Source organism: Elephas maximus, chromosome 1, assembly GCF_024166365.1.
Source record: "Elephas maximus indicus isolate mEleMax1 chromosome 1, mEleMax1 primary haplotype, whole genome shotgun sequence".
NCBI lineage: Eukaryota > Metazoa > Chordata > Mammalia > Proboscidea > Elephantidae > Elephas > Elephas maximus.
In genome coordinates this window covers 241,260,514-241,287,849 of record NC_064819.1, presented here as the reverse complement: position 1 = coordinate 241,287,849, position 27,336 = coordinate 241,260,514, and the positions used below count along the sequence as shown (strand labels likewise).

At 43.8% G+C, this 27,336-nt stretch overlaps 1 protein-coding gene across 2 annotated transcripts in view; it reads left to right on the top strand.

The window, feature by feature from the left end:
* Positions 1–27,336, top strand: part of SMOC2 (SPARC related modular calcium binding 2) — a 266,270-nt gene that overhangs the window by 96,749 nt on the left and 142,185 nt on the right. Inside the window, exons 3-7 of one of the 2 annotated variants that reach the window (XM_049905707.1) lie at positions 342–448; positions 1,520–1,619; positions 15,572–15,619; positions 21,270–21,320; positions 22,371–22,445. In XM_049905707.1, the coding sequence (XP_049761664.1) occupies positions 342–448; positions 1,520–1,619; positions 15,572–15,619; positions 21,270–21,320; positions 22,371–22,445 (381 nt within the window). Of the gene's footprint in view, positions 1–341; positions 449–1,519; positions 1,620–15,571; positions 15,620–21,236; positions 21,321–22,370; positions 22,446–27,336 lie in introns of both variants that reach the window. The other variant, XM_049905702.1, reaches the window with a different exon arrangement.

Sequence of the window (27,336 nt, the reverse complement as noted above, 5' to 3'; positions counted from 1 at the left end):
TCTGTAGTGGCTAGATGACAGCTAGTGTTTCTCATTTCGAAACCAAGTAGCTCTCGGAGCCTCGGTTCCCTCATTGCTTAAGTGCAGAGAATGGCGTCTGCCCTTTTACCTCACGCCGTTTCATTAGGGTACAGATACGGGTACAATCTGTGGACACACCTGCTTTTCTGCTCAGAGGATCCTTTCGGGCAGCCAGAGAGAATTAAGTAGCCCAAGACAACATTGCCAGCCTTGGGCCTCCGCACTCAGCTGTGACTCACGTGTTTGCGCTTTGAAGACGTCGTGTCTGTTCTGTTATCTTCACGTTGCATAACTCCCACCCGCTCTGTTCTCTCCCTTAGATGTGTCCAGGTGTGTGGCCGAGAGGAAGTACACCCAGGAGCAAGCCCGGAAGGAGTTCCAGCAGGTGTTCATCCCTGAGTGCAACGATGACGGCACCTACAGCCAGGTGCGTGCCTGGGCTCAGGGAAGGCCACACCTGGGCAGTGGGGGAAGGTGGTGCTGAGGGGCCAGGGCTAAGGAAGTAGGAAATTGTGTTATCCCAGGAAGTTAATTAGTAACAAGACTCATCTTCATAAATGAGCGTGTAAGTGAATTTGTTTATTCTTTACCTGGGGCAGGTGTTTATGTCATTGGCATTGAAGTTCACCTCCATTACTGGGTGAATTTGGTGGGGGCCAGCTTCCTAGTGAGGTGAACCAGCCTATTGCGTAGAACTTAATTCTGGTTCCACTGTATTTCTAAGGGAGTAGACACCGAAAGCTACACTGCGCAAGTGCCAACCCGATAGTTACAGGCGAGGGGGCCAAGGCCAAACCAAGCTCAATGTCTTGCCAAGGAGGTGTCCAGAAAGCAACCAAAATGTCTATCTCAGGTGCAATAGTTTAAGCTTGTCAATACTATTATTCCTTTTTCAGAAAAAAAAAAAAATTCTAACGTGCAATGCTAATTAATAAAGTTTTGGGTGGAGAAGTAAAACATGATCTGCTATCTTAGATGCCCTTGACTCATCAGATCACGGTGAAATTCTGTGTATTTTTGCAACATCCATCTGACCTTAGCAGGAGTGAAGGATGGAGAGAGGTGGGGGTGAAGACAGTGTCTTCTCCGTGTCTGGGGGGTGGTGGGGGGAGCCGACGGAAGGACGTGCTTGGGAGGGGAAGGGAGAGCTGGGTATCCAAGCCCTTCCCCGACTGCCGCTGACCACCGGTAGCCACCGCGAGCAGTTCTGGCTTCTCTGGCCTCTGGTTCCTCACTGGTTAATGAGGCCGAGGCTGCATCTCACAGGCAGTAAGGATTAGATGGTGCAACAGCTGATGTGCCAGCCCGCCCAGCCTTCACTCACAGTGCCTTTGGTCATTTCTGTCTCTGAAATCCTGTGGTCAGTACCAGGAACTCAAACACAGCACCTACGAAAACACTGCTCACCTGAGACCTTTGTCTCAAATGGAGCTGTAGAGGCGGGTCTGTCTTCCAACAGTGCTCCCAGGAGACTGCCCCACTGTGTTGTTTCTCACAGGTCCAATGCCACAGCTACACGGGATACTGCTGGTGTGTCACGCCCAATGGGAGGCCTATCAGCGGCACGGCCGTGGCCCACAAGACACCCAGGTGCCCTGGTAGGTTCCATGTCACGTTTGTCGGGAGACACTGCTGCTGACATGAGCGTGCTTCTTTCCTGATCATTGTCTGCTTCTCTCTGTTTTCTCATGATTTAAAAGGAAATTCAGCTTAGGTGGAATTGTGAGGGGGAGTGGGAATGGGTTTTTATCACTGGACAACATATAACATAATATGAAACCTTTTTGGGGGGGGAAAGGAGAAAAGCAAAGGCGTGTGTTCATAGGTATAAATATGTACATGTATGTATATGCACGTGTATTTACGTATATAGGTGCGTGTTTATACTTGTGTGTATATAGAGATACAGGTCTAAATATAGATACAGGTACAGATGTCTAGATACAGATACAGTTACAGATATCTAGATACAGAATAGATACAGGTACAGATCTAGCCAGGGACAACTTACCAAATGAAGATCTCCCTCGATCTGAACTGTGATGGGTTGACAACTCAGGACTCCTATTTTTTTTCTTTTTTTTTTTAAATAACCGCAAAGATGGTAGTCACCAGTGGATATGACCAAGTGTTTTCTTTGGCAAGAAAAAGTAAATGTTTCTGGCTTTGTATGTATATATTTGCAAAGAAGAAGTGGATAATTCTTCATAGCTCGATTTCCAGACGGTTTATTTGTGGTTTTGTGTTACTCCTGAGACAGTTTGACGCACTCAAGGCAGTAATACTGGCAGGAGGATAATCTACAACGTGGCCTTTTTTCCACGAGTATTTTACCAAAGTGCAATACAGTGTTCGGATTATTTTCATTTGAAAATAATGTGCAGTCCAATTTGGTTAAATTTTGGGGAGACTTATATATATATATTTTTTATCTGATCACCTATGAAGAATTTTTGTGATCCACCCGTCAAAATCCCTATACCAGACAACCCCCAACAGGCAAAACGCCTCGAATACAATTCTACTGGAGTACATCTTTCCTGAGTTTTCATGTGTAATCAAACGTTGGTATTTGGAATTTACTGTTAGACTTATATTTTATTTAAAGGCAGGCATTTTATTAGGATTTCTGTTCATTATTCAGATACATATCGAACACCCCCGTATTGTTGTTGTTGTTGTTTAGGTGCCTTCCCATCAGTTCCAACTCACAGCGGCCCTGTGCACAACAGAACGATACACAGCCCGGTCCTGCGCCATCCTCACAATTGTTGCTATGTTTGAGTCCATTGTTGCGGCCGCTGTGTCAGTCAACACCCCTATAGCCAGGTTAAAATTTGCAATTGCTGATGGCTTCCATAAGAATGAGGAAATACATAATGAACCATGATATAAAACCTAGACCTCAAGTGACTGGGCTATAGGCGTGTACAGTATGCAGTTAAACTATATTTATTTTTTAAAACTGTTGTGTTCTCCTAGACCTACATATGTTGGAGAAAATATTTTTGGTAAACTAACCTTTGCCATTAATAATTATTTTACAAGCTCTTGGAAGGACCAAAAGAAAGACAGACCCTAGCCTTGTTGAATTGACTTCTGCGTTTCCCTCCTTCTGAAAGATACTTTCAGGTTTTTATTTCATTCCATCTGCTTAGCAGCGTTCTGAGCCAAGCTTTATTTAACAAAGGAGGAAACAGAGGGGTATCTGTGTTCTTCTGTGATCTTAGTGATACTGTTGAAAAATTAAGCCATGTCCGAAAGTGCTTTCTTAGAAAGCCATATGCAAAATTGGTTGAATTTCTTACAGTCTCCAAATAGCACTTGGTTTCTGGAATCAAATCACCATACTGCCCTCTCGCACTGTTTTTTTCAACCAGGTGTCCGGAACATTTTATGGTATCAAAATGACCCTTCTTTTCACTGCCCACGTTGATGTTTTTGGTCTAAGATACGGGTTACAGAAGAAGCAGCGTTCTCTCCTTTGCTCAACAGCCGGGCATTTATTGTATGGGAAATGCAGTGAGTAGGAAGTGTTCTAGGTTAAGATTACGACAGGTCTCCCTGAGCCATCTCGTCAGGGTGGCTGTCCCCCTTGGGGCTGCCTTAGGAAGTGCTGTCTCATACCCGGGTGGCACTACAGTATATTCTGTAATCCCCACACAGCTATGAGAAACCAAACGCAATCCCCAGATGTATTCCATGCTTTTATTCTGGGGGAAAAACAACAACAACACAAAGAGCCTGAGTGGGAGAGCAGGTGCCTTGCTTGGAACCTTGTGAAAACGGTGTAGCTGTGGGAAATGGTTGAGAGAATTTTGAAATTTAAGGGAAGGCAATAGAAGGATTGGTGTCCCTGGGTGGTGCAAATGATTAACATGCATGGCAGAAGGTTTGCGGTTCCAGGCCACCTAGAGGCAACTCAGGAGAAAGGCCTGGTGATCTATTTCCAAAAAAATTCATCATCAAAAACCCTACGGAGCACAGTTCTCCTCTGACACACGTGGGATCATCCTAAGTCAGAGTTGACTAGGAGCGGAGCCCTGCATATATGAATACGCACACACAGAGACACACAGACAGACAGACACAGACACACACGTAGAGACACACGCAGAGACGCACACAGAGAGACGCACCCAGAGAGACGCACACAGAGACACACACAGAGACACACAGAGACACAGAGAGACACACAGACACACGGAGACACACACAGAGACACACACAGAGACGCACACAGAGAGACGTACACAGAGACACACACAGAGACACACAGAGACACACACAGAGATACACACAGACACACAGAGACACACACAGAGACACACACAGACACACAGAAAGACACACACAGAGACACACACAGAGACACACACAGAGAGACACACACAGACACAGAGAAACACAGAGACACACAGACACAGAGAGAGACACCCAGAGACACACAGAGACACAGACACACAGACACAGAGAGAGACACACACAGAGAGACGCACACAGAGACACACACAGAGACACACACAGACACACAGAGACACACAGAGACACATAGACACACAGAGACACACACAGAGACGCACACAGAGAGACGCACACAGAGACACACAGAGACACACACAGAGATACACACAGACACACAGAGACACACACAGACACACAGAGAAAGACACACACAGAGACACACACAGAGACACACACAGACACACAGAGAAACACAGAGACACACAGACACAGAGAGAGACACCCAGAGACACACAGAGACACAGACACACAGAGAGACACACACAGAGACACAGACACACAGACACAGAGAGAGACACACACAGAGACACACAGAGACAGACACACAGAGAGAGACATACACAGAGACACACACAGAGATGCATACACACAGATACACAGAGACATACAGACACACAGATACACACAGAGACACACACAGAGACACACACAGAGACACACACACAGACACACACACAGACACACAGAGGCACACACACAGACACACAGAGACACACACAGAGACACAGACACACAGAGAGAGACACACAGAGAGACACACACACAGACACACAGAGACACAGACACACACACAGACACACACAGAAACACAGACACACAGAGAGAGACACACACAGAGACGCAGAGACACACAGAGACACACACACAGAGACACAGACACACAGAGACACACACAGAGAGAGACACACAGAGATGCACACAGAGACACACACAGACACAGAGACACACACAGAGATGCACACACAGAGACACACACAGACACAGAGACACACACAGAGACGCACATACACAGACACACACAGAGATGCACACACAGAGACACAGAGACACACACAGAGACACACACAAACACAGAGACACACACAGAGACACAGAGACACACACAGAGACACACACAAACACACAGAGACACACACAGACACAGATACACAGACACACAGAGAGACACACAGACACACACAGAGACACACACAGACACGCAGACACACAGAGACACACAGAGAGACACACATACAGAGAGACACACACAGACACACACACAGACAAGTTTATGATATGCTTGTGCATAATATAAATTAATTTCTCCCTGAATGTTGACGCAACCCTCAAAAATAATGCAGAACGCATCACTTTGTGTGAGATTGTTATTAACAGGAAGGGTCGAGCTGGCCAAGGTTTCCATCTGCAAGCACCAGGGAACTCAGTTTCCCGGTGCGTCCTCAGCCCCTCGTGGTGTGTTGGCCGGCGCATGTGACAGCTGAAATGGGTCACCCACTGCCTGTAAGTGATACCAGTGATTTCCATTAAGTTTGTTAAAATCGAGAAAGAGTCTCCATTCATTAAACGATTAACTTCATTGTTCAACAGTTATATTTTGACCTGCAATTCACACTGAGCTTACTGTACAAGTGCACTATAAACATTGGAAAGTCAGAAAAATTAGCTGTAAATAGTAGCTCACTTAGAATGTGTATGTATGCGTGAATATTACACAAACATGCAGATTTCACCATGAGGCAGGCTACCTGGGGCGGGGGCACCCGAAATGCACTTATTGGTGTGATTTCAGTAGGACAGAGGAGGGTCCCTGTTCCAAGAAAGACCTTCAAAAGGGGATGAATCCTTTTAGTTGACAATTATATATTTTTAAGCCATTAATGCACATGGCTGGTGCAGACGGCTAAGGGCTCACCTAGCACCTGAAAGGTTGGTGGTTGTAACCCAGAGGCGCCTCGGAAGAAAGGCCAGGCAGTCTGATTCCGAAAGGTCACAGCCTTAAAAACCCCATGGAGCACAGTTCTACTCTGCACACATGGGTCGCCAGGAGTCGGAATTGACTTGACGGAAACGATCAGCAACAACCAACAGTCCATGTGGCCGATTTCTCTAAGGATGGCCAGTTTGGAGCTGATGACTAATTAGGGCAGATTTTCGCATCTAGTGGGTGATCTGCTCTGTCACTATTTCTAGCCTCTGCAGCTCGGCTCCCAGAGTGGAGATCAACCTGTAAGAGGTGCACCAGGGCGATAGCCCTGACGGTCATTTTTCTTCTTGTGTTTTCTCATCAGCCAGGCACAAGAGACGGTGAGGTGGGGTGGGCAAGGAGCCTTAAGGGAGTACTCTTGGGGTCAGAGGGGTATATTAAATGGCAAACGGCAAATCCCCCTTAGAGGGCTCTAGGGCCAGCAGGCCGCTCTGTGGCCCGTATCCAGGTGCACCTCCATGTCTGGCCTGCTGAAGGGCAGGATTTATCACCAGGAGGTTTCCATGCTCCCAGAGCCCCGAGGATGGGACCCCTGGTCTGTAGCTGGCCTCCATTCAGGGTGTCACCTCACGCACTAGCATAAACGGCAGAGAGCCCCCTCCTCATTCCCTCTGTGTCCCAAGTGCCCGCCAGGTGGGTGGGGCTCACGGTCTCCACCTGTACAGGTGACTTATCTCTGTTCTGGAGGGGATGCTCCCCATTGTTTAAGATTGGGGCCAGGCGAGGACTTAAAAACAAAGGATCTTTTTCCAAGGGAAAATTCTTGTAGCGGGCCTATTCTGTGTTATTTGGAAATGGCTGCAGGCTTTTAATCTCATCTCTCTTCTGTAACTGTGCACCCAAGCCAAGAGCTTGCCCCTGGCATGAGTACAAAGTCCCTTCAGCTACTGTAAAGTGAACCTGCATGCACGGATGTCTGATATTACAATGGCCAAGGAATTGGTTCTGTTTGTGAGGTAAGCTACAGATTTCCCTGTTCAGAGACAGGAGTGGAAACGCCTCAGAAGCACAGCCAGGGAAGCTCTTCTTAAGATTCCTTCCACCCCCTTCCCAACCCCCGCATTCTGAAAATCCCAAACCGGGGGCTGCACGTCACAGTTACGGGTTGAACGTTTCTGGTGAAGGTGCGGAAGTCGCCTTGTTGAAGCTGACATAACCGCGTCTGGTTTCAAGCAGTTCTTTCACAAAGCAGAGAAAAGCAAGTCGCTTCGTTGTCCTGTGTGTTTCCTACTGAGCTTTATAACATCAAGCATCTGAAGTTTTACTTTAATTGCAGAGGACTTTTCGCTCCTGGTCAGGGATGAGCGGGTGAGTGGTCTTCTGGCGGAACTTTGTAGGGTCTGAAGGTGAACCTCTGCTCCTGGGCACTCGGATTGTGTATTCCAGAGATTGCCAAATTGGAAATCTTCTCGTGAAGGCCTATTTTTAAATGACAGAAATATCTTAAGTTGGGTCAAATAATAGTTCAATATATAAGTTACATTGACTATGATACCTGCATTTTCCTACGATGCCAAAGTTTTGGCCTCCACTTAATATGGAGGAACTCATGTTTGTTCGTGGAGCCCTGGTGGTGCAGTGGTTAAGAGCTATGCCTGCTAACTAAAAGGTCGGCAGTTCAACTCCACCAGCTGCTCCTTGGAAACCCTATGAGGCCGTTTTACTCTGTCCTTTAGGGTCACTATGAGTCAGAATCCACTCAACAGCAACGAGTTTGTTTTGTTTTGTTTATGTTTGTTGGAGCGCCCTAAAAGATTTCTGAAAATTTTCACTTTATAAAAAGAAAACCAGTTGCCGTTGAGTTCACTCCAATTCATGGCGTCCCCATGTGCTTCACAGCAGAACTGTGCTCTGTAGGGTTTTCAGTGGCTGATTTTTCAGAAGCAGATTACCAGGCCTTTCACGGTGCTTCTAGGTGGACTTGAACCTTCAGCCTTTTGGTGAGCAGCTGTACCACCCAGGGCTCCTTATAAAGAGAAGCTAACTTTATTTTTTTCCTGATTTAATTTCCCCGGCTCCACGTTAAGGTCCCTATTTAAATAAGGAGCTTGAAGGAAACATTCAGAACAACTGAAATGAACGGGATGGCTGCTGCTGATTTCCAGTACTGCCGAAGTATTTCCTTATAAAAGTTATGAAAGCGCAAATTGGAAGTTGCTTCATTTAAATTGGAACTGATCAAAGAGAAGGTGGTTTTTTCTGCAAAATGTTCTTTTTTTTTTTTTTTCCTGTGGGCTTAACAGCTCTTTTCCTGAAAAGTGATAGTTTTAAAATAAAGCATTTCCATTCACAAGGAAATGGGAAAGCAAACGACTTTAACGGTCATTGGAAACTGTTCAGTGGAGATGAAGCCAGTCATAGATGATAACTTGGCACTTCAAGTGTCAATAAAACAATAAAACATGAATCTGAGTTTTATTTAAAAAACAAACTTATGAAGTGATTTTTTAGTGAACACATAAAGTATATTTGCCCAGGAATACTTCTCAGTATGAAAGTTCTTGCAGTATTGAGAAAATTCATTGTTCAGCCACAATGAGGCAAAATAAGGGCAGGATTTGATTCAACCAACACAGAACGTTCAAATTTTCCAGTAAAAATCCCAGACTGTGGGAATTTCTGATGGTATTTCACTGATATTGAGAATTTTGAAAACAGTTAGATAAAAGGGTCGAGGGAAAGTCCTCAGGGAGCGGCTATCACGCCCAGCAGGAGACTTCACACGAGTTGAGGGTCAGCACAAGGACCTGGGTCCAGGCACATTGGCCTGTAGAGCCAGGAGCCCTGTCTTTTCTCGTTCTGATTTGCACTTCTTTGTTTTTATGATTTGGAGGTGTCTTTTAAAAATTTGGACATGTTTGGAATTATTCAGCTGCCTGAAGGACAGTATTGCTGTGCTGTTATTTCCCTCACTCCTTTGTAAGGCACCGAGGCGTCCAGCACTGGCGTTTTCGTTGTAGTCTGCTCAGCGTGCCTTTAGCGTGGTGGCTAGTTCGTGGCTGAAACTCTCGTTAGCTTAAGAGAGTGCTCCATAAACTGCGTCCACCTGGTGCCTGCCCCGCCTGGTCCACACAGGCTTTTCTCTAACGTCTGCTCGTATTTAGTAAAACTTTCTAAGGAAAAGTAAGAGGCATTTCAGAAGTAAATGATCCCAGTTTACAGTGTCACTCAGAGAAGAATGGACTCTTGGTGCCCTTCCAGAGACATTCTAGCATCTGAAAGGAGGAAGGAGCCTGGCGGCACAACGGTTAAGTGCTCAGCTGCTAACTGAGTGGCTTCTCGGGAGAAAAGACATAGCAGTCTGTTCCTGTAAAGATTTCAGCCTAGAAAATCCTATGGGGCAGTTCTACTCTGTCCTAGAGGGTCGCTGTGAGTCAGAATCTACTTGATGGCACACAGGAACAGCAGATATTCTTTATCAAGTATATATTGCCTTTATAACAGAAAAATATATTGTCAGATACAAGAAGGTCTGGCCTCCAGGTGGGGCTGGTGGTCCCGCTGAGCATGATATTGCTGTCATTCTTGACCCCTGTCACCCGAGACCGAAAACAAAGGTGCAGAAGGGCTGGGTCCCTGGTGCAGGGCACACATGGAAGTCCATCCAGATGCCGAGTCATGACTTACAGAGGACGGCTGTGCCCTGGCAGCCGGCAGCCTTGCTCATCTTCACACTGACCACAGGGCCAAAGCCCAAGCCCAGAGGGAACAGGTCCTGGCAGGCACCCAGCAGCCTTGCTCCTCTTTGTAGAGGCCATGGGACCAAAGCCCAACCCCAGAGGGAGCAGATCCTCCCTGAGACCCAGCAAGGCCATCTTGTGAGGAGCTGCGGTGGGCCTCCTCATCGCTGCTGCCTTCCTGAGCACAGAACACCCTGTGTTGGGCTCCACTGCCCTGGGACAGTAGCCACCTACCTCTTGGTGAGGAGGACAGCCCACACCCCCCAGTACCACTGCAGACTAGGACACACAGCCTACCTTCATGAGAGTCAGCTCCTCAAGGTGGTGTGGCCATGGCTGGTTCTATCTATCACCGCCCCTGGTCGATTGTTGTACAGAGGGACTGGGGTGCAGTGGTAGACACCTGCCAGCCTGGCTCATTGTCTGCTTAGGTGATCCACTATGGGATTCCCTGGGGCTCACTGTGTCCCAGGCTACACTGTGGGCATATGGATCACACCTGGGGGTACCACTGAGCTGCTGCATGGGGACCACATGGCTCCCAGCTCATGGCTGGAGAGGATGCTCCGGGAAGCACAGTCCCTGCCGAGTATGTTGCTCTCCTTTCATGTTCCAGCCTTCTGTGGGGAGGCACATAACTCTTCATCCTTGGGAAGGAGACAGGGCAGGTGACAGGCCTTCAGCACCCAGGACCTTACTGCTTGGGGACAGGGCAGGTGACAGGCCTTCAGCACCCAGGACCTCAGTGTGTTGCTCACATGACCCCCTGAGTTAGAGATCATCCAGGCAGGAGTAAGCAGATGGCATTGAGAAGGCCCAGCACTTCTTACCAGGGAGGGAAGGGCAAAGCAGGGACCATGAGACCTTAGGGGCAGTGCTTCCCTAGACCTCTGCCCCCAAGGGCCTCGGGGTCAGCAGGCTGCTCAGGTTCCTAACAGAGACAGATTTGCCCAGAAAACTCAGGAAGGATGTGGCCCTCTTGGTGCCTTTTCATTTGTTTCTTTGTTTTTCCTTCCTCTTCGTCCCCAGCCTCGTTTTTCCCCCTTCCCTACCTGCCTGCCTTCCTTCCTTTCTTCCTCCCTCCCCCCACTCCCTTCCTTCCAGGGTGTTCGGTAGGGTTGGTGTCACCCCCCATGGACCTCCTCCTCTACCAGACCATCCAGAATCCTTAGTAATATTTTTGTAGTAACGTTACTCATAAATCGCTATTCTCATCTATCACTCCTTTTCCTTTAATTACTACCTTCTTCTCAAAAAAGTTATTGATAAAGGTTCACAAATACTAATTGCCAAAATATTGTAGCTAAAACACCAGAAAATCCAACAGAATCAGCGACAATAAAAACACGGGCAGCGAGGAAAACCACAGCTTGTGCTTGGAGCAGGTGCAGACATAATCACGTGAGTCACAGTGTCACTGCAGTCGGGTCACAATGGCAGCCCTGACCAGAACGCATTAGAAGCTTCAAAAAGTAAACTAGCATAAGCCTTGTGGGTATATTGACACATATAAACTGGGCTTAAGAAAAATGGTTTTGTTGTAAAGAACTGCAGGGATATTTTTATAGATGGTCATTTTGCTGTCATCCCCTCTGACACAGTCACCTGGTGCGGTCCACACCCCTGTACCCCCCCCAGTGACATCACCGCCTTCCCCCCGCCATCCCTCCCTCCGTTACTCTTTCTTTTTCTTGCTGAAGAAAAGCCGCCTGCTGTTGTAAATCTGCCTCACTAAGTGAGATTTCCAAAAAGGGATAAATCACAGGAACTGCTTGTTTAACTCCATGGAAGGCGCCGTCAGTCCCTGGGCCGAGCAAGTGCTCCGCACGGTGGCCTGACCCCATTAAACCCTCTTGCTGCCCCGCTAACTGCAAATATCACAGAACCTGCTTTTCTCATTTATTGTAAAAGTTCATCAAGTACTTGTGAAAGGAGCTTGTCTGAGACCACCAACTCTTTCAGCAAAATCCTGTATTCTCCCCTGGGACGTTTTGGCAACACATTGTTGTTGCTGAGGGTAGCTGGATTTGAACCAGTTTCCTAGGACTAAAGACTTCCTTGCTCATTATTCCCCCCTAAAACCATAGACATTTTCCTCATACTGTATTTTTGTTGTTTTTGTATGCCCTAATTGCTAAAAAACAAAACAAAAAAAACACCCTTTTTGAAATAGCATTTAGACAGGATAAGAATTACAATGGAAGACATTCAAATGTGTCCCTAGGAACCCAAGGGAAAGGTGCATCCTTGGGGAGTGTCTTTGTGAGAACGAGTAATGATGAGAGTGTGAAGGTAGAGCTGACCAACGCATGGTTTGCAAACCCATTTACTGTCCTCCAAAAGATTGTGTGCATCACCCTGAACTTCTAGACCCCCTCTCTGCACCCACGTGTTAGGGTCCTGTCTGTCAGCAGCACCTGGGAGTTCGTCTCTAATCCTTATCTCTAGGAAAATGTAATAAAAGAATGTTGATAGCAGTTTTGGCTCTGGGTCCATGCTAGTTTGCATGGTTTTCTCATCATGTGGAGAGGATGCTAAGTTGTGCCCTACGTCCCCAAGGACACAGTGGGAGCAGGAAGTGTGGGGAGAAGCCTTTTTTCTAGAGGCAGTGAGAAGATGCAGTCAATGTGAACAAAATCATGTACGCAATATTCATTCCAACGCTGTTCACGATAGCCAGAAGGTGGAAACAGCCCAAGTATACATCAATGAGTCAATGCGCACGCAAACTGTGGTACGTCATACAATGGAGTATTACTCAACCAGAAAGAGAAACAAAGTCCGGATACACGTTACAACAAGGATGGACCTTGAAAACCTGATGCTGAGTGAAATAAGCCAGACACAAGAGGAAAAATATTGTATGACCTCACTTACATGAACTACCTAGATTAGGCAAATGTGTGGAGACCAAAGTTAATTAATGGTTACCAGGAGTGGGTGGGCGTGGGATAGGGGGATCAGTGCTTAGGGGCACTGAGTTTCTGTTATGGGTGATGGAAAAATTAGGGAACAGATAGAGCTAATGCTGTATAACATGGTGAATGCAACCAACGTTACAGAATTGTGCATGTAGGAAATGTTGACATGGCAGGTGTATCATTGTATGTATATTTACCACACACACACACACACACACACACACACCCCCTATTGGATCTCTTCCAAATTCTGTGCTGCAAAAAACAGTTGAATCTTGGAGCAGATTATCAAGGGAAGCTTGGCTCTGTTTTAAAATGATTTCTTACATATTAAGAACAAAATAAAAAATTATTTTTGATAGACTTATTTAAGCAGATGCAGATTGGATTCAGGGCCTAGATGAGCAAGACACACTGTAGGTTAGGGTTGGGGAGAGAGAGATTGCCTCCGGCAGAGGCAGGCCCTTGTTAAGTGTTATATCCTGGAAGGCATCCACTAATGGAATTTTCCGTGGGGAGTGTGGGCTGTTTTTTTTTAGTGTGGGTTGTTTTGACATTAGGTTAAAAAATGGTACCTGAATTCAATTTTGAACCCCTCTCACAAGGGAGTTCAAGTGGTGGCTTAGGAGTTTCACACTTAGCCCACAATAAAAAGCCCTGCATAGGTCTGTTCAGAAATGTTAAGGGTATATGGTTAGTTCCAGTCCACAGTGGGAAACATGTTTCTTTGACTCACTGCAGGAACACATCTAAAAATGAGCTGATGACTGAGAGACACAAACTCTTTAAGAAATCTGGGTTTGTAAATGGAGGACAAGTAAGGGTGAGACAGGAGAGTGGGGTTTTGAAAGCTTTCTGTGGTGGCCACGTGGAGGGGGCCGAGGCAGCGTTATTTCACGGGGGGTAGTGAGAAACAAAGCAGAAAAAACACAGCTGCTGTTGCTGATTCCGACTCACGCCGACCCTGTGTATTCCAGCACAGGGCTGCGATCCAGAGGGTTTTGAATGACTAATTTTCCGGAAGCAGATTGTCAGGCGCTCCTTCCAAGGTGCCCCTCAGTGGACTTCAACTTCCAACCTTCTGGTTAGCAGCCGAGCAGATTAACTGTTTGCACCACCCAGGGACTCCCTCCAGAGTTAAAATCTGGCATTTTTGATGCCTGGAAACCATGGAACGTTTCACCAAATGGTAACAGTGACAGTTGGGAAATGGCTTGCGTTATTGTCCAAATCCAAATCTGTTGCTGTTGAGTCGATTCCAACTCATGTAGGACAGAGTAGAACTGCCCCATAGGGTTTCCAGGGAGCAGCTGGTGGATTCAAATTGCTGACCTTTTGGTTGGCAGCCAAGCTCTTAACCACTGCACCACGAGGGCTCCTACACTATTGTAAACACTTAAAAATCGTCTAAAAGTAGATGGACCGGGAAAATGGTGATCCTTTGATCCACTGGCAAAATTAACTCTGCAAATGCTTCGCTCAGTAACTTCACCGACACGTGCGTGGGCCGGGAGAGGACTGGTGTGTCTCCTGATGGCCGTGCTCAGGCCTGGGACATGGGCAGCGGATGATCAAGAATGTCCACATGTCAACCACCACCTCTCTCGAGACGTCTACAACATGGCGGACACCCGCCTGTGGAAATGGGTGTTGTGCAATGGTTGTATTTTGTTCCTTTAAGCATGTGAGAGCCCATAACCTTAGTGTGATTGAGTCAACACCTCCAGTCAATAAGTGATGCCCACGAGTTTATTTCCCTGCCGTCAGCAGTCCTTGAGTGTAATGACTTTCTCTACACTGCCCCACAACATTTGTTTTACTGTACTTTCTCCAAGAAACTGGGCAGACACTCACAAAACATCTCAGAGTGTGTGTCTTTAATGTAAATGTGGGCCTGTACCCCAGAGTCATATTCAGAATTTAAAAATAAATTTCAAGTTCCCTTCCATGAGAACTCTTTGTTAAGTAGTATTACCTAGCACGCGCCTAATTCTAAATGAATTCTGAAGAGAATATCCTGAGCTAAACTCCCAGTTAGTTCTGAACAGACTTTCCCCTCCTCTTTTAGGTGTAGTAATGATAGGGGAAATAGTTGGTACTACAGCAATTTTGATCGATTGGAAAAAGAAGAATACTGCATATTTGTAATATAAATCTTGTAGTATAAGTGTTAAAAAAAAATATGTCACAATTTACTTGGTCCACCTTAATATTTCCTGGACTCCTCTGCAAAAAGATAGCTCTTCAGTGTTCTTTTCTGTAAGTTGGAATCAAGCTGAAATCTGGGCTTTTAATTGGCTTTAGTTTCATAATTTGTTTATTTAAAAAGCCTTCTAATCTAATTATCTGCACTAGTTCAGCATGGTGACACACGTTTAGAAGGTTATTTTGACACTTTTCAGAGGCATAACTGTAATCTCATGGTTGAAGGGTCTCACATACTTGCTCAGCTAGTTAACCGCGGGCTTAGGAGCTAACCTAGTCTAGAGCTCGTTACTGCAGATGGCACTGTCCCCTCAGGGCGCTGGGTTGTGTGCAATTTAACTGGAAAGTGCCAAGCACTGGGAACTAATCAAGGTGGAGTGGAGTGGCTGTGTGACATAGTTACTGATGACACGTGATACCGAAACGTAATTTCACTTCTTACCTTCTTCATTTAGGCTCTGTAAATGAGAAGCTGCCACCACGAGAAGGCACAGGAAAAACAGGTAACTATCTTAAATGAATTTCCCTGATGGAACAGGACGTCTAATCCAATCGGCTCCTTAATATGTCCTGTTTCTCAAGTTCAGAATTAAACATTTTTTTAGTAACGGTAGAAGGAGCCCTGGTGGTACAAAAGTTAAACACTTGGCTCCTAATCAGAATGTTGGGGTTGGAACCCACCAGTGGCTCCGTGGGAGAAAGACCTGGAAGTCTGCACCCATAAAGATTAAAAAACCTTGTGGGCACTCCTACTCCGTCACATGGGGTCACTATGAGTTGAAATCAACTGGACAGCAATCAACAGTAACTGTAATAGTAGTGAGAGCCGAGATGGTTGTTAATGAAGTATTCATTCAGCAAACATTTATTCAAGATTTATTCTTGCCAGCCGCTTTGCTGGGTGCTGGGCATAGAATCTTCCAGAAAGGCCATGTGTCCAGACCAGGGGCTTAGGACTGGGCTATGACAGGACCACTTGTAGATGGTGTGAAAGATGGAGTCACGGGCACTGCTATGAGAACCTGGTGCAGTGGCCATGGAGAGGGGTCAAGGACTCAGTGTCCCAGTTCTCTAGGTGTCCTGCAGTGTGCCGTCTTGGGTACCTCTGGTGAAGGTGTCCCAACTATTCCTCACAGGGAAGAAGGACACTTTTCCCTTCCACAACAGTTGCTTCCTCTGCCCCTGGAATCAAATAGAGAGCCAACCATTCTCCCTGTAGCTTACAGGTTCGTCTTCCTGTGGCTAGAGCTTGCCTGCTGTGACCTTGCTCATTCTGTTTTCTTTGCCCTTTCTTTGGCTTCCACCCTTTAGAACCAGTGACAGTTCTCTGCTTTTTAGTCTTAGATCAACCTTTGAAGTCAGAAGCCATTTTTATAAAACTTTAGAGTTATTAACACATCACTAACAAAGCATCTTGGCTCTCACTGCTATTAGTAGTAACAAGGTGAAATTATGTTATGGAACCAAAGTCTTAGGCACTCTCCTTTTTTTAATTTTTTTCTGATGTAGTTTATCGTACACTGAACCAGTTGTTACTGAGTGCTGTGGAGTCGATTCTGACTCGTAGAGAACCAGTAGCAGAGATAAAAGTACTGTGAAAGCCCAATATTCTCTAGTTGTATAGACTCCAGCTCCCTGGGTACCTGTCGAACCTGTGGTAGACACTGTCCCTGCCCTAGGGGCTTCACCATTTGTCTTAGTTATCTAGTGCTGCTGTAACACAAATACCACAAGTGGGTGGCTTTAACATGAAGTCACTTATTTTCTCATAGCTTCAGGAGGCTAGATGTCAGTTCAGGCCACCAGTTCTAGAGGAAGCCTCTCTCTGTCCACTTGGAGAAAGTCCTTGTCTCAGCTTCTGTAGCTTCTCGGCACTTCTTGGAGATCTTCACATGGCATCTGTCTCTCTCCCCTTTGGGTGTGTTTCTCTCTGCATTCAATCTGCTCTTTTATATCCCAAAAGTGATTGGCTTAAGACACACACTACGCTGACTTGGTCTCACTGATATGACAAAGAAAACCCTATCCCCAAATGGGATTACAGCCACAAGTATGTGGGTTAGAATTTACAGCACATATTTTAGGGAGACACAATTGAATCCATAACATAGTCTGTTTGTATTATTAATGTGTGATATTGCCATATATTGTATTATTAACGTGTTGTATTGTCATATGTGGTATTATTGACATGTGGTATCGTCGTGTGTCATATTATTGACGTGTGGTATCATCGTGTATATTATTGACGTGTGGTATCGTCGTGTGTCATATTATTGACATGTGGTATCGTCGTGTGTCATATTATTGACGTGTGGTATCGTGTGTCATATTGACATGTGGTATTGTCATGTGTCATTATTGATGTGTGGTATCGTCGTGTGTCATATTATTGACATGTAGTATCATCGTGTGTCATATTGTTGGTGTGTGGTACTGTCATGTGTCATATTATTGACGTGTAGGATCGTGTGTCACGTTATTGACGTGTAGTATTGTCGTGTGTCATATTATTGACATGTGGTATTGTCGTGTGTCATATTATTGACGTGTAGTATCGTGTGTCATATTTTGACGTGTAGTATTGTCGTGTGTCATATTGACATGTAGTGTTGTGTGTCATATTATTGACGTGTAGTATTGTGTGTCATATTACTGACATGTGGTATTGTCGTGTGTCATATTATTTAAGTATGGTATTGTCGTATGTTGTATTATTGACATGTGGTGTTGTCGTATGTCGTATCATTGATGTGTGGTGTTGTCGTATTATTGACGTGTGGTATTTTCATATATTATTAACATGTGGTATTGTCGTATATTGTCTTATTAACACGTGAAATGATGCTACACACATTGGCAAAAGCATAAATGTTAGCCTATTTGAAGACACTTGATGGGATTTAGAGAAGGCGTTGTTGATGGGGTGGGCTCAGGGACGAGGAGGTGCTTGACTTGGACCTGTTGGCTGAGAAAGCTTGGGACAGGTGTCATGGGGAGCAGGGAAAAAGCTCACTTTCCAGCTGAAGAATGGTAACAAACAGGCATCCTTGGGACACTGGCACAAGGGAGCGTTTGTGTTTGGCAGGGAAGGAGCTAACCTTGCAAAGCTGGAGAGCATTTGCCTTTTGAGTGGTCTTGAATGCTAGAATAAGCTGTTTGGGTCTGAGCTGTAAGCTAACGGGGGACATATTGAATTTTTGCATTGAAGAGCAGTGACAATGTTCATGATTAGAAAAATTAATCAAGTAAAAGGAGGAGGAGACTGAGAGGTCAAACTCCTCAGGGGCGTTTAGTCCCTAATCCTGTTCATTATGGTACATGCTGAGCCCCGGTGATACATCCCTGGGGAGCTGGCACATAGACACAGAGATTAATTTCAGGAAGGACACGTTCCCTCTACTTATGCTCCCTTGATCTATAGACATAAATACCTGAAAGTAAGCATCAAAGTCAGCTTATGCTAAAATGAGATGTTTAGCAAACTCTAACAGGCGGATGTGGAAAACTTTGCACAGCGCTACATGATTTTTGCTTTACTTTCTTAAGGGTGAGCTCAGTAGGTGCAGTGGATTTGAATACTGGGATAAAATTGCTCCGGAGATGGCTGAGTGGAGGCTGGTGTAAGGAGGAGGAGGCTGATGGTGGGAGGAAGGACATGCAGAAAACAGAGCTACTTGTTATTCAGGGTTGGGGGAGAGGAGAGGTAGCCAGGTGCATTTTCACGCTGACGTGGACCCAGTGGTTTCAGGAATGGGATGGTGGCCCTCAGCAGAAATACACAAAACTAATTGGGTATTAATTGTTGTCATTCCAAACCACGTATTCAATTGTTGTCATTCAAAAAGACTTTAAATACATTTCCCATTTTATTTCACTTTCATGGACTTATAATCTTGGAAGAGTCCCAGACCCAGTGCCGTTGAGTCGATTCCGACTCATAGCGACCGTATAGGACAGAGTAGAACTGCTCCATAGAGTTTCCAAGGGGCGCCTGGCGGATTTGAACTACCAACCCTTTGGTTAGCTAGCAGCCGTAGCACTTAACCACTATGCCACCAGGGTTTCCCTTGGAAGAGTATTACAAAATATTCAGTAGCAAAACACTCCGAGTTTATTTTACTCTCAATGGTGGACTTGGGGACTTCAAATAAATGATGCTATATTTTTAGTATTTTGACAAATAGCAAACAATATTTCCAATGAATTGTGCAATGCTAAAGACTTTTGAAAACTCCTTTTTGGTTTTCTCTGAAAAGAACTTGAGAGAAACTTAGTTTTCATTCTTTGGATGGCTAGGAAGTCAGGGGTCACAGTTACCTAATCAGCGCAAGTAGCCTGGCTCTTGTCTCTACCACAGTTTCTTGTATTTTATCCTGAAATTTCTACATAATAAAATCACATGAGCAAGCTTGAGCAAAAAAAAAAAAAAAGGATGGTTCTTGGGAGAGCCTACAAAGTACCAGAAAGTACCTGTCTGTCTGGAGCCCCCACTGGTCTGGAGTACAACTTCTAAAAAGCTCTTCAGTGTCTTCGTGTTAATGCCTCGAAGCTTTTTCACACAATACAGGGAAGTCAGCACACCTTGACCAAGGCAAGGTCACAGAAGCTTTGAAGACACATCCAGACACCTTCAGGGACTGAGTTACTGGGGCTGGGGACCATGGTCTCCGGGGACATCTAGGTCAATGGGAATCACATACTTCATAAAGAAAATGTTATACGCCCTATTTGATGAGTAGCATCTGGGGTCTCAAAAGCTTGCAAGCAGCCATCTAAAATACATCTGCTGGCCCCATCCCCTCTGGAGCAAAGGAGAACAAAGAAAACCAGACACACAAGGAAAATACCAGTCCAAGGACTAAGTAATCACATGAACCACAATCTCCACCAGCCTCAGTCCAGAAGAACTAGATAATGCCCAGCTACCAGCGTGGACCGCTCTGACAGGGATCACGATAGAGGGTTCTAGACAGAGCATGAGAAAAATGTAGAACAAAATTCAAATTCACAAAAAAAATACTAGACTTACTGGTCTGATAGAGACTGGAGGGACCCCTGAAACTATGGCCCCTCGACACCCTGCTAACTCAAAAACGAAGCCACTCCCAAAGTCCACCTTTTAGCCAAAGATTGGACAGGCCTATAAAACAATAACATACGTGAGGGACGTGCTTCTTAGTTCAGTCAAATATAGGAGACCAAACGGGCAACACCTGCCCAAAAGCAAAGACGAGAAGGCAGGAAGGAACAGGAAACCTGGACGAATGGACACAGGGAACCTGAGGTGGAAATGGGGAGAGTGCTGACATACTGCAGGGATTGTAACCAATGTCACAAAACAAATCGTGCATAAATTTTTGAATGAGAAACTAATTTGCCCTGAAAACTTTCACCTAAAACACGCTTTTAAAAAAGGCTTATGCTTTAGCAGAAACCCCAAGGTGTGTTTTTCGATTAGTTACAAAAAGATGGCTCAGTTGACACGTTTCAGTGAAGTCTCAGTGGTGTCCTTGTGTAAGCCACACTAGGATGGGTGTCCATCCTCTGATGGTTTTTACTCTTGCTCCCCACCCCCACCCCCACCCCCACCTCTGCTCTGTGTTCCCCGTTCCACTGCAGAAGTGGGGAGAGGAGTCTAAAGGCCTATGTTGAGGGCCAGGGCTACCATTCCAGCCGTGGTCCTTGAATGCTGGCCCCCTACTTAGAGAAACAGTGGGCAGATTAAGTTCATCTGGCTTTGACCCTGGGGTCCAGTCTCTCATAACACCTCTGAGCTAAGTCCATTGGCTTTTCTGACTAATTTTCATTCCCAGCCAGCCTTCCTTTGCTTACATTTTTTCTATCTCTTCCTCATCCATCCTATAAAATATGGTTGGCTCTCATGGTTTCCAGCCAAATCCATTTCCCTCCCTTACATTTGTTTTTAGCCCTGAAGAGCTTATTGAAGTAGCAGCTCATGACAATGCTAGTTTATGGTTCCTGTCAAGCCATGGTCTCAGGGTCAGCTGTCAGTCGGTGTGGTGTGGTGTGGTGGCTGTAATGAATCTGTGGGGGCTGTATGCATTGTCAGCGTCAGTCATGTGTGCTCACTTACGTAACTTACTCTCATAATTGTAGTCTCCTTGCAAATCTTTTCCATTCTGAATTCAGATGACGCGGCTCCCCCTGTACTGGAGACTCAGCCCCAAGGCGATGAAGAAGGTAAGTCCTGGGGGTGGCGTGGCCGTCTTGGTGGTGGAATCAAGCAAGGGTGGCCGTGGCACTGGGGTAGAGCTCTCCTTACAGTGGGCTGTATGCAGCAGCCATTTCCCACCTCTACAAGAGCATTTCCATTATTTTTCCCTATTGACTTTGGAGGAAGGGCTTTTTAAGTGTTGGTTTTTTAATACAAATGTCATATTGCTTTCATATAGCAGAAAGCTAAGGTTGTTTTATTTTGTTTGCTTGTTTTTTATGATAAAAGTTTAAAGAGACACAATGTAAGCAGCCTTTAGTGTCTGGTTATGCATTGAAATATTACAACTTGGATAATATAGAATATATATTTCAAAAGGGTGCAGTGACGTGTGTTGTTTTTCCCATTCGTATTTCACGTCTTTGTAATTAGTCACAACAAGGATAGATTTCCTGTTCTTACCCAGGAATAAATTGTCTTAGGTACTTTCGAAAAAATCAACCATTGAAAACCCTGTGGAACACAGCTCTACCCTGACGCACACGGGGTTGCCATAAATCAGAGTTTTCTCTTCGACAGCTGCTTTTTTTTTTGAACTGTTTCCAGTATTTGTGTTCTTAGGTATAAAATAGTGACCCCTACTATAAACATTACTAAAACTGATGTGGTCCCAAAAAGATTTTGGCAAAGTTGTATTTTAAATATTGTCTTTGTATTGAGACTTTCAGCTGAGTGAAACCCCGTGTGTGACGGGCACTCACAATCTTTACCACATAAGAATACGTTTTTGTACGTTGGGGCTTTTTTTTGCTTTAAAAAAAAAATTAAGTAGCACCTGTCTGGATTCAAATAGTCTTTATAGATTAAAAAAAAAAGAAAAATGTTCTAAAAATAGTATTTTAAAGTGTGTATTATTGTTTTTATCTCATTAATTTTAATAACTTTCTTTAAAATATATAAAATGTGTTCTTTCTTTCTTTACTTATTTTTTACTCTTATGCTCCCTGCTACAAATCTTTGAAAGGCTTTGTGTTTCATGATGAGTTAAAAATCATTATTTTATTTTGATTTATTAGATATTGCGTCACGTTACCCCACTCTCTGGACCGAGCAAGTGAAAAGTCGGCAGAACAAGACCAACAAGAACTCAGGTAAAATGGGCTTAAGTCCCTGTGTAAGCAGTGATTTCACAGGCCTAGAAAACGGCTTTCTCTTCTTGAAGTCGGATGTAGACTGCCCATGTTCCCTTGGTTACAGTGAGCGATCTGAAAATAATTCTTACGACTTGACCACCAAGAACTATTTTAAATTCTGGCGTTTTTAGTCAGATTTTTAAAATTCTTTCAAATATTGCTCTGTACAGTCCAGGAAAACTATAGTTTTGAAGTATAAAAATAGAAATATTTGATAAAAAATATATGAGTTTTGACTTAATTTCCGCGAAGCCAACAGGTGTGTCTAATTTAAAATCCACCCAATTGTGTGTGTTGTGTTTGCTACAAAACAGTGTTTGATGGGACTTTCACTGTTTAAAGCTGATGGTTTTGACATTGTGTAGACAGTCAGGCAATGGGTTTGCTTCATCTTAAGTTAGTGATTTTAATGGGTTTCATGAAGTCTGATTTTCTCTGAAATTTGTATCGAAGCTCTCAGTTGATTGCCTGTGTGTTTCCTCTTGCTTTTCAAGTGCGGTTTTTTTGTTGTTTGGTTTTTTAATAAATCCTATTGAAAGAGACAGTCATTCTGGGCTCAGAGTGGTCCAGCTGCTGAGGCAGCATGAATCAGCAGCAGCATAAATTCTCTGAGACCGGCCGTGCGGTTAGAAGTTTGTAGACGCTTCCTTAGAAAGGCTTCCTAGCATCAGGACTTTGTTTTATCTGCGGTTATGTATTGCTCTTCAAAGTGTATTTTTGATAGCCATTTATAAAAGAAAATTTAAAGCTTTATTAAAATTCAGGATGTTAAGGTGGTATGTTAGTTATCTATTGCTGCTACGGGAGAAATACCCCAAGTGAGTGGCTTTAACAATCAAATTTATTTTTTCACCGTTTAGGAGGCCAGAAGTCCAAATTCAGGGTGCTGGCTTTAGGGGGAGTCTTTCTCTCTCTGTCGCCTGGAGGAAGGTCCTTGTCTCTTCTGAGCTTCTGCTCCTGGGTGATCTTCATGTGGCTTGGCATCTCTCTTCCCTATCTTTACTTCCTAACTTGCTTGTTTAATCTCTTTTATGTCTCTAAAGAGATTGATTGAAGACACACCCAACATTAATCCTGTCTCATTATCATAACTAAGACAACCCATTTCCAAATGGGTTTATAAAACCACAGGCATAGAGGTGAGGATTTACAACACATGTTTTTAGGTGACACAATTCAGTCCATGCCAGGTAGTTTGATTTCCTTTCCAGCATCTATATCTCTTACAAACACATCCTGATGAGCTAACATTAAGTTTTGATGAGATATTTCACAAGCCACCTCTAAGCCTCAAGATAGACTTTGCATGGCGAACCCATTTACTGATTTACAACTGCAAAAGGAAGGCGACAAAGTGCCAAACAAACACCAGTGTGATTTTGTTCATTTCTAAAGCATCCTGGGGTCACTGAGTTTCCACGTGAACATTTGCCCAAACGTATTTGCCAGACAGCACCTAGAATACATGTTGGAAACCTCAAATTATCCCATTGCATATTATATGGATTCACCAGTTATTTTTGGTGTGTGAATATAGCAATGCTGATAATACTGCTTCCGTCATTACGCCAACTGGAAAGTACCAGGGACTGGGCGGCAGCGGTAGAAGCATTGTGGTGCCCGTGTGGAGATGGAGAAGTAGAGACAAAAGCATAGATTTTAGAGTGGTCCTGCCAATAACATGCCATCATTTAACCCATGCCTCCGTTTATGAGATCAAACCAGTTTTGCTTTCTGAATGTGGCACAGATGTTAGCTCCATGAGATCAAGAATTTGTGTGTGTGTGTGTGTGTGTGTTCACTAGTCTATTCACAGCCCTTAGAACAGTGCCTATAATGTAATAAAAACCAAAGAAAAATAAAAAACCAAACCTGCCACCATCGAGTTGATTCTGACTCATAGCGACCCTATATGACAGAGTAGAACTGCCCCACAGGGTTTCCAAGGGGAGCCTGGTAGATTCAAACTGCCCACCTTTGGGGTAGCAGCCATAGCTCTTAACCATCACGCCACCCGAGTTTCCAGAATATAACAGGCACTCAGTAAATGTTTGTTGAATGCGTGAATGAATTATTAGAATACACAAACATGGATGAGAGAAAGGGATTGATAAGGTTTGAAAGAAGTTGGAGTAGTTACTTAAAGGACCCTAAAAAAAAAACAATAACAAACAAACCTATTGCTGTCAAGTTGATTCCAACTCATGGTGAACCTGTAGGACAGAGTAGAACTGCGCCATAGGGTGTCCAAGGAGTGGCTGGTGGATTCAAGCTGCCCACCTTTTGGTTAGCAGTCGAGCTCTTAACCACTACACCACCAGGGCTCCTTTAAGGACCCCAGAACCCACCAATTTCCCCATTATTGATATTTTTCCATTTCAAACCAAATTTTGTTCACCATCTATCTACAAGGTGTTTCTATGTAGAGGGATATGTAGAAAGGTGATATTTATTGTGTTCTTACTGTGGTCATCTCTGTGCATCTTGGTACTCAATAATGAAAGCAAAACAGTAACAGAAGATTGGTCAAAGTGAACAACAATGAGGAAACTAATACTCTCCTTTTGTATTTCTAAGAATGTAACCTAAATGTCTACACTAATGAGAAAAACTGGTAATAAAATGTAGTTTCCAAGATAAGCAATAATTGCAGGATCTTCGAGGGATATCCTTCCTGTGTAAGAACTTGGGAATGTTTTTTCCTAATTTCTATAACTCCGTTAGATATCTTCATTAGCAGAATGGCTTAGGACAAACGTTTCTTGTGTGTCTAGATAAGGTTTAGCTGTTGGGCAGTTGAAAACTGCAACGCTGAGTTTATTCTGTTCCGCCCATGTTGATGACTTCTTGATGAGCGACCCATGAAAGTGCAATGGACAGGTCAGATGGAACAAGCCTCATACAGTCTTCTCGCGTGATTTCTACCCCACAGTAGTCCTCGAACACTATGTCCTTTCTTGTGTCTGAACTGCTTGTCTTCAGGTTGTTACTGCTGAGAGCTTTCCCTTGGTCCTTCTTGGCCCCATCAGCCTGAGATGAAAAGGGGCAAAATCCAGAATTTTGACCATTAGATACCATGGGAAGCAATGGTATTGAAGTTTAAAAAATAATTTATAGAACTAAAAAATTTCAGAAATTATTGTTATGGACAAGATTTCTTTATTGTATAGAGATATTAAGCTGTAAATTTCTCTCACGAGCTTTAGCCACTGAGTTATTTTCATTCAACCTTGTCACCACATTTGAACTGTTATCTTCTGTTTGATTTGTTTCTGTATCATATAGCTCAGTGCATGGGAAATTAATTGAAATATTGTACGTTTCAAACTTACTGGTGGATCTTGAAAATTCCTCATAGGAGAAGTAATATGGCAGTACCTAAACTTGATATGAGGAATAAATGTACAAACAATGTCACTAGAAATGTGTATTTTTTCAAGCAAATTTTTTGGTAGGAAACTATGTCAGATTTTGACAGATTAAGGTCTCAATAGGCTACTGGAACAAGTACATTTTTGTATGTCACCCTTCACTTGCTGTTAACAGATTTTCAGGCCTTTAAGTGACCTGCCAATTATAATTAACCAATTAAACAGGGCAGACATACAGTATTTACTGAGACTAAAAATAATGTTTCAGGAAATTCCAGTTTACCTAAGTTACCCTACACTGTAATTTGATTTAAATTGGCCTAAGCGAGTAGAACACAAAGAGATGACGTTGAGTTGATGTATAGACGTGGAGCATGAAATTGCTGGATGGTGTTTACGTTTCACAAACCAGTGGTCCAGGCACACGTTATTTCTGAGAGTCCGAAGAAAGTCAGACCTAGTTGGTATTTTAAGACATTAAAAAATAGTATGTAATTGATTAAGTTTTAACGATGAAGCGGCAGTCTTAGGATTTCCAAAATGATCACTGTTGTCATTGAGATTTCCAACATCCACAGCGTCTCACTTGTACAGAAAAGATACCGATGACCATCTTTGGTAGACATAGACCCATTTAACAACACGTAAATAATTTGGGACTTGTTTATTATTCTGCATTTTAAAATTTCACCTTATTTGTTAGTACTCTTTCATGTGCTTCTATAGGTAATGCCATACTTGGAATGGATTGCTTTTTTCTCTTTTTATTTTTGTTTTTTTTTTTAAGTTAGATAGGAGTGGAATATTTTTGCCAGACATTTGTACTAAAATAGTACATCACTTTCCTGATGTGAATCCGTATATATTAAATAAATGAGTAAAATATGAAATTGTGTTTAAGAATACATTACTCAACTCTTCCTATTAATATAAATTTGAACGTTGATTTATTTCTTTACTGTTTTGAATCATTTTATTATATTCAGTTTTATTATTCTATTCTTGAAAGACATATAAATTAATTACCAAATCTTATTGGATTAAAGTTTTATAAGATATTTGCTTTAGTTATGTAAAATTTATTCATATACATATTTATTAAATAAATACAATAAGCGCACTTCCTCAGTGGTACATTAAATACTTTGTAGATTTCTGCCTGATTTCCTGAAAAACCAATGTAGAATATTAAAGAGTTGAGTTCTGGGTTTTTTCTGTTAACTGAACAAGTTATTAGCCCCATCACAGGATAACTAGTGCTATGGATGAACTGGCAGCCCTGGTGGCACAGCGGTTAAGGACTTTGGCTGCTCACCAGAAAAGGTTGGCAGTTTGAATCCACCAGGCGTTCCTTGGAAGCTCTGTGGGGCTGTTCCACTCTGTCTGATAGGGCTGCTATGAGTCAGAATCAACTCAAAGGCAGTGGGTTTGGTTTTTGGTTTTGGTAATTGATGAATTACAAACGGCCATGTGCTTAG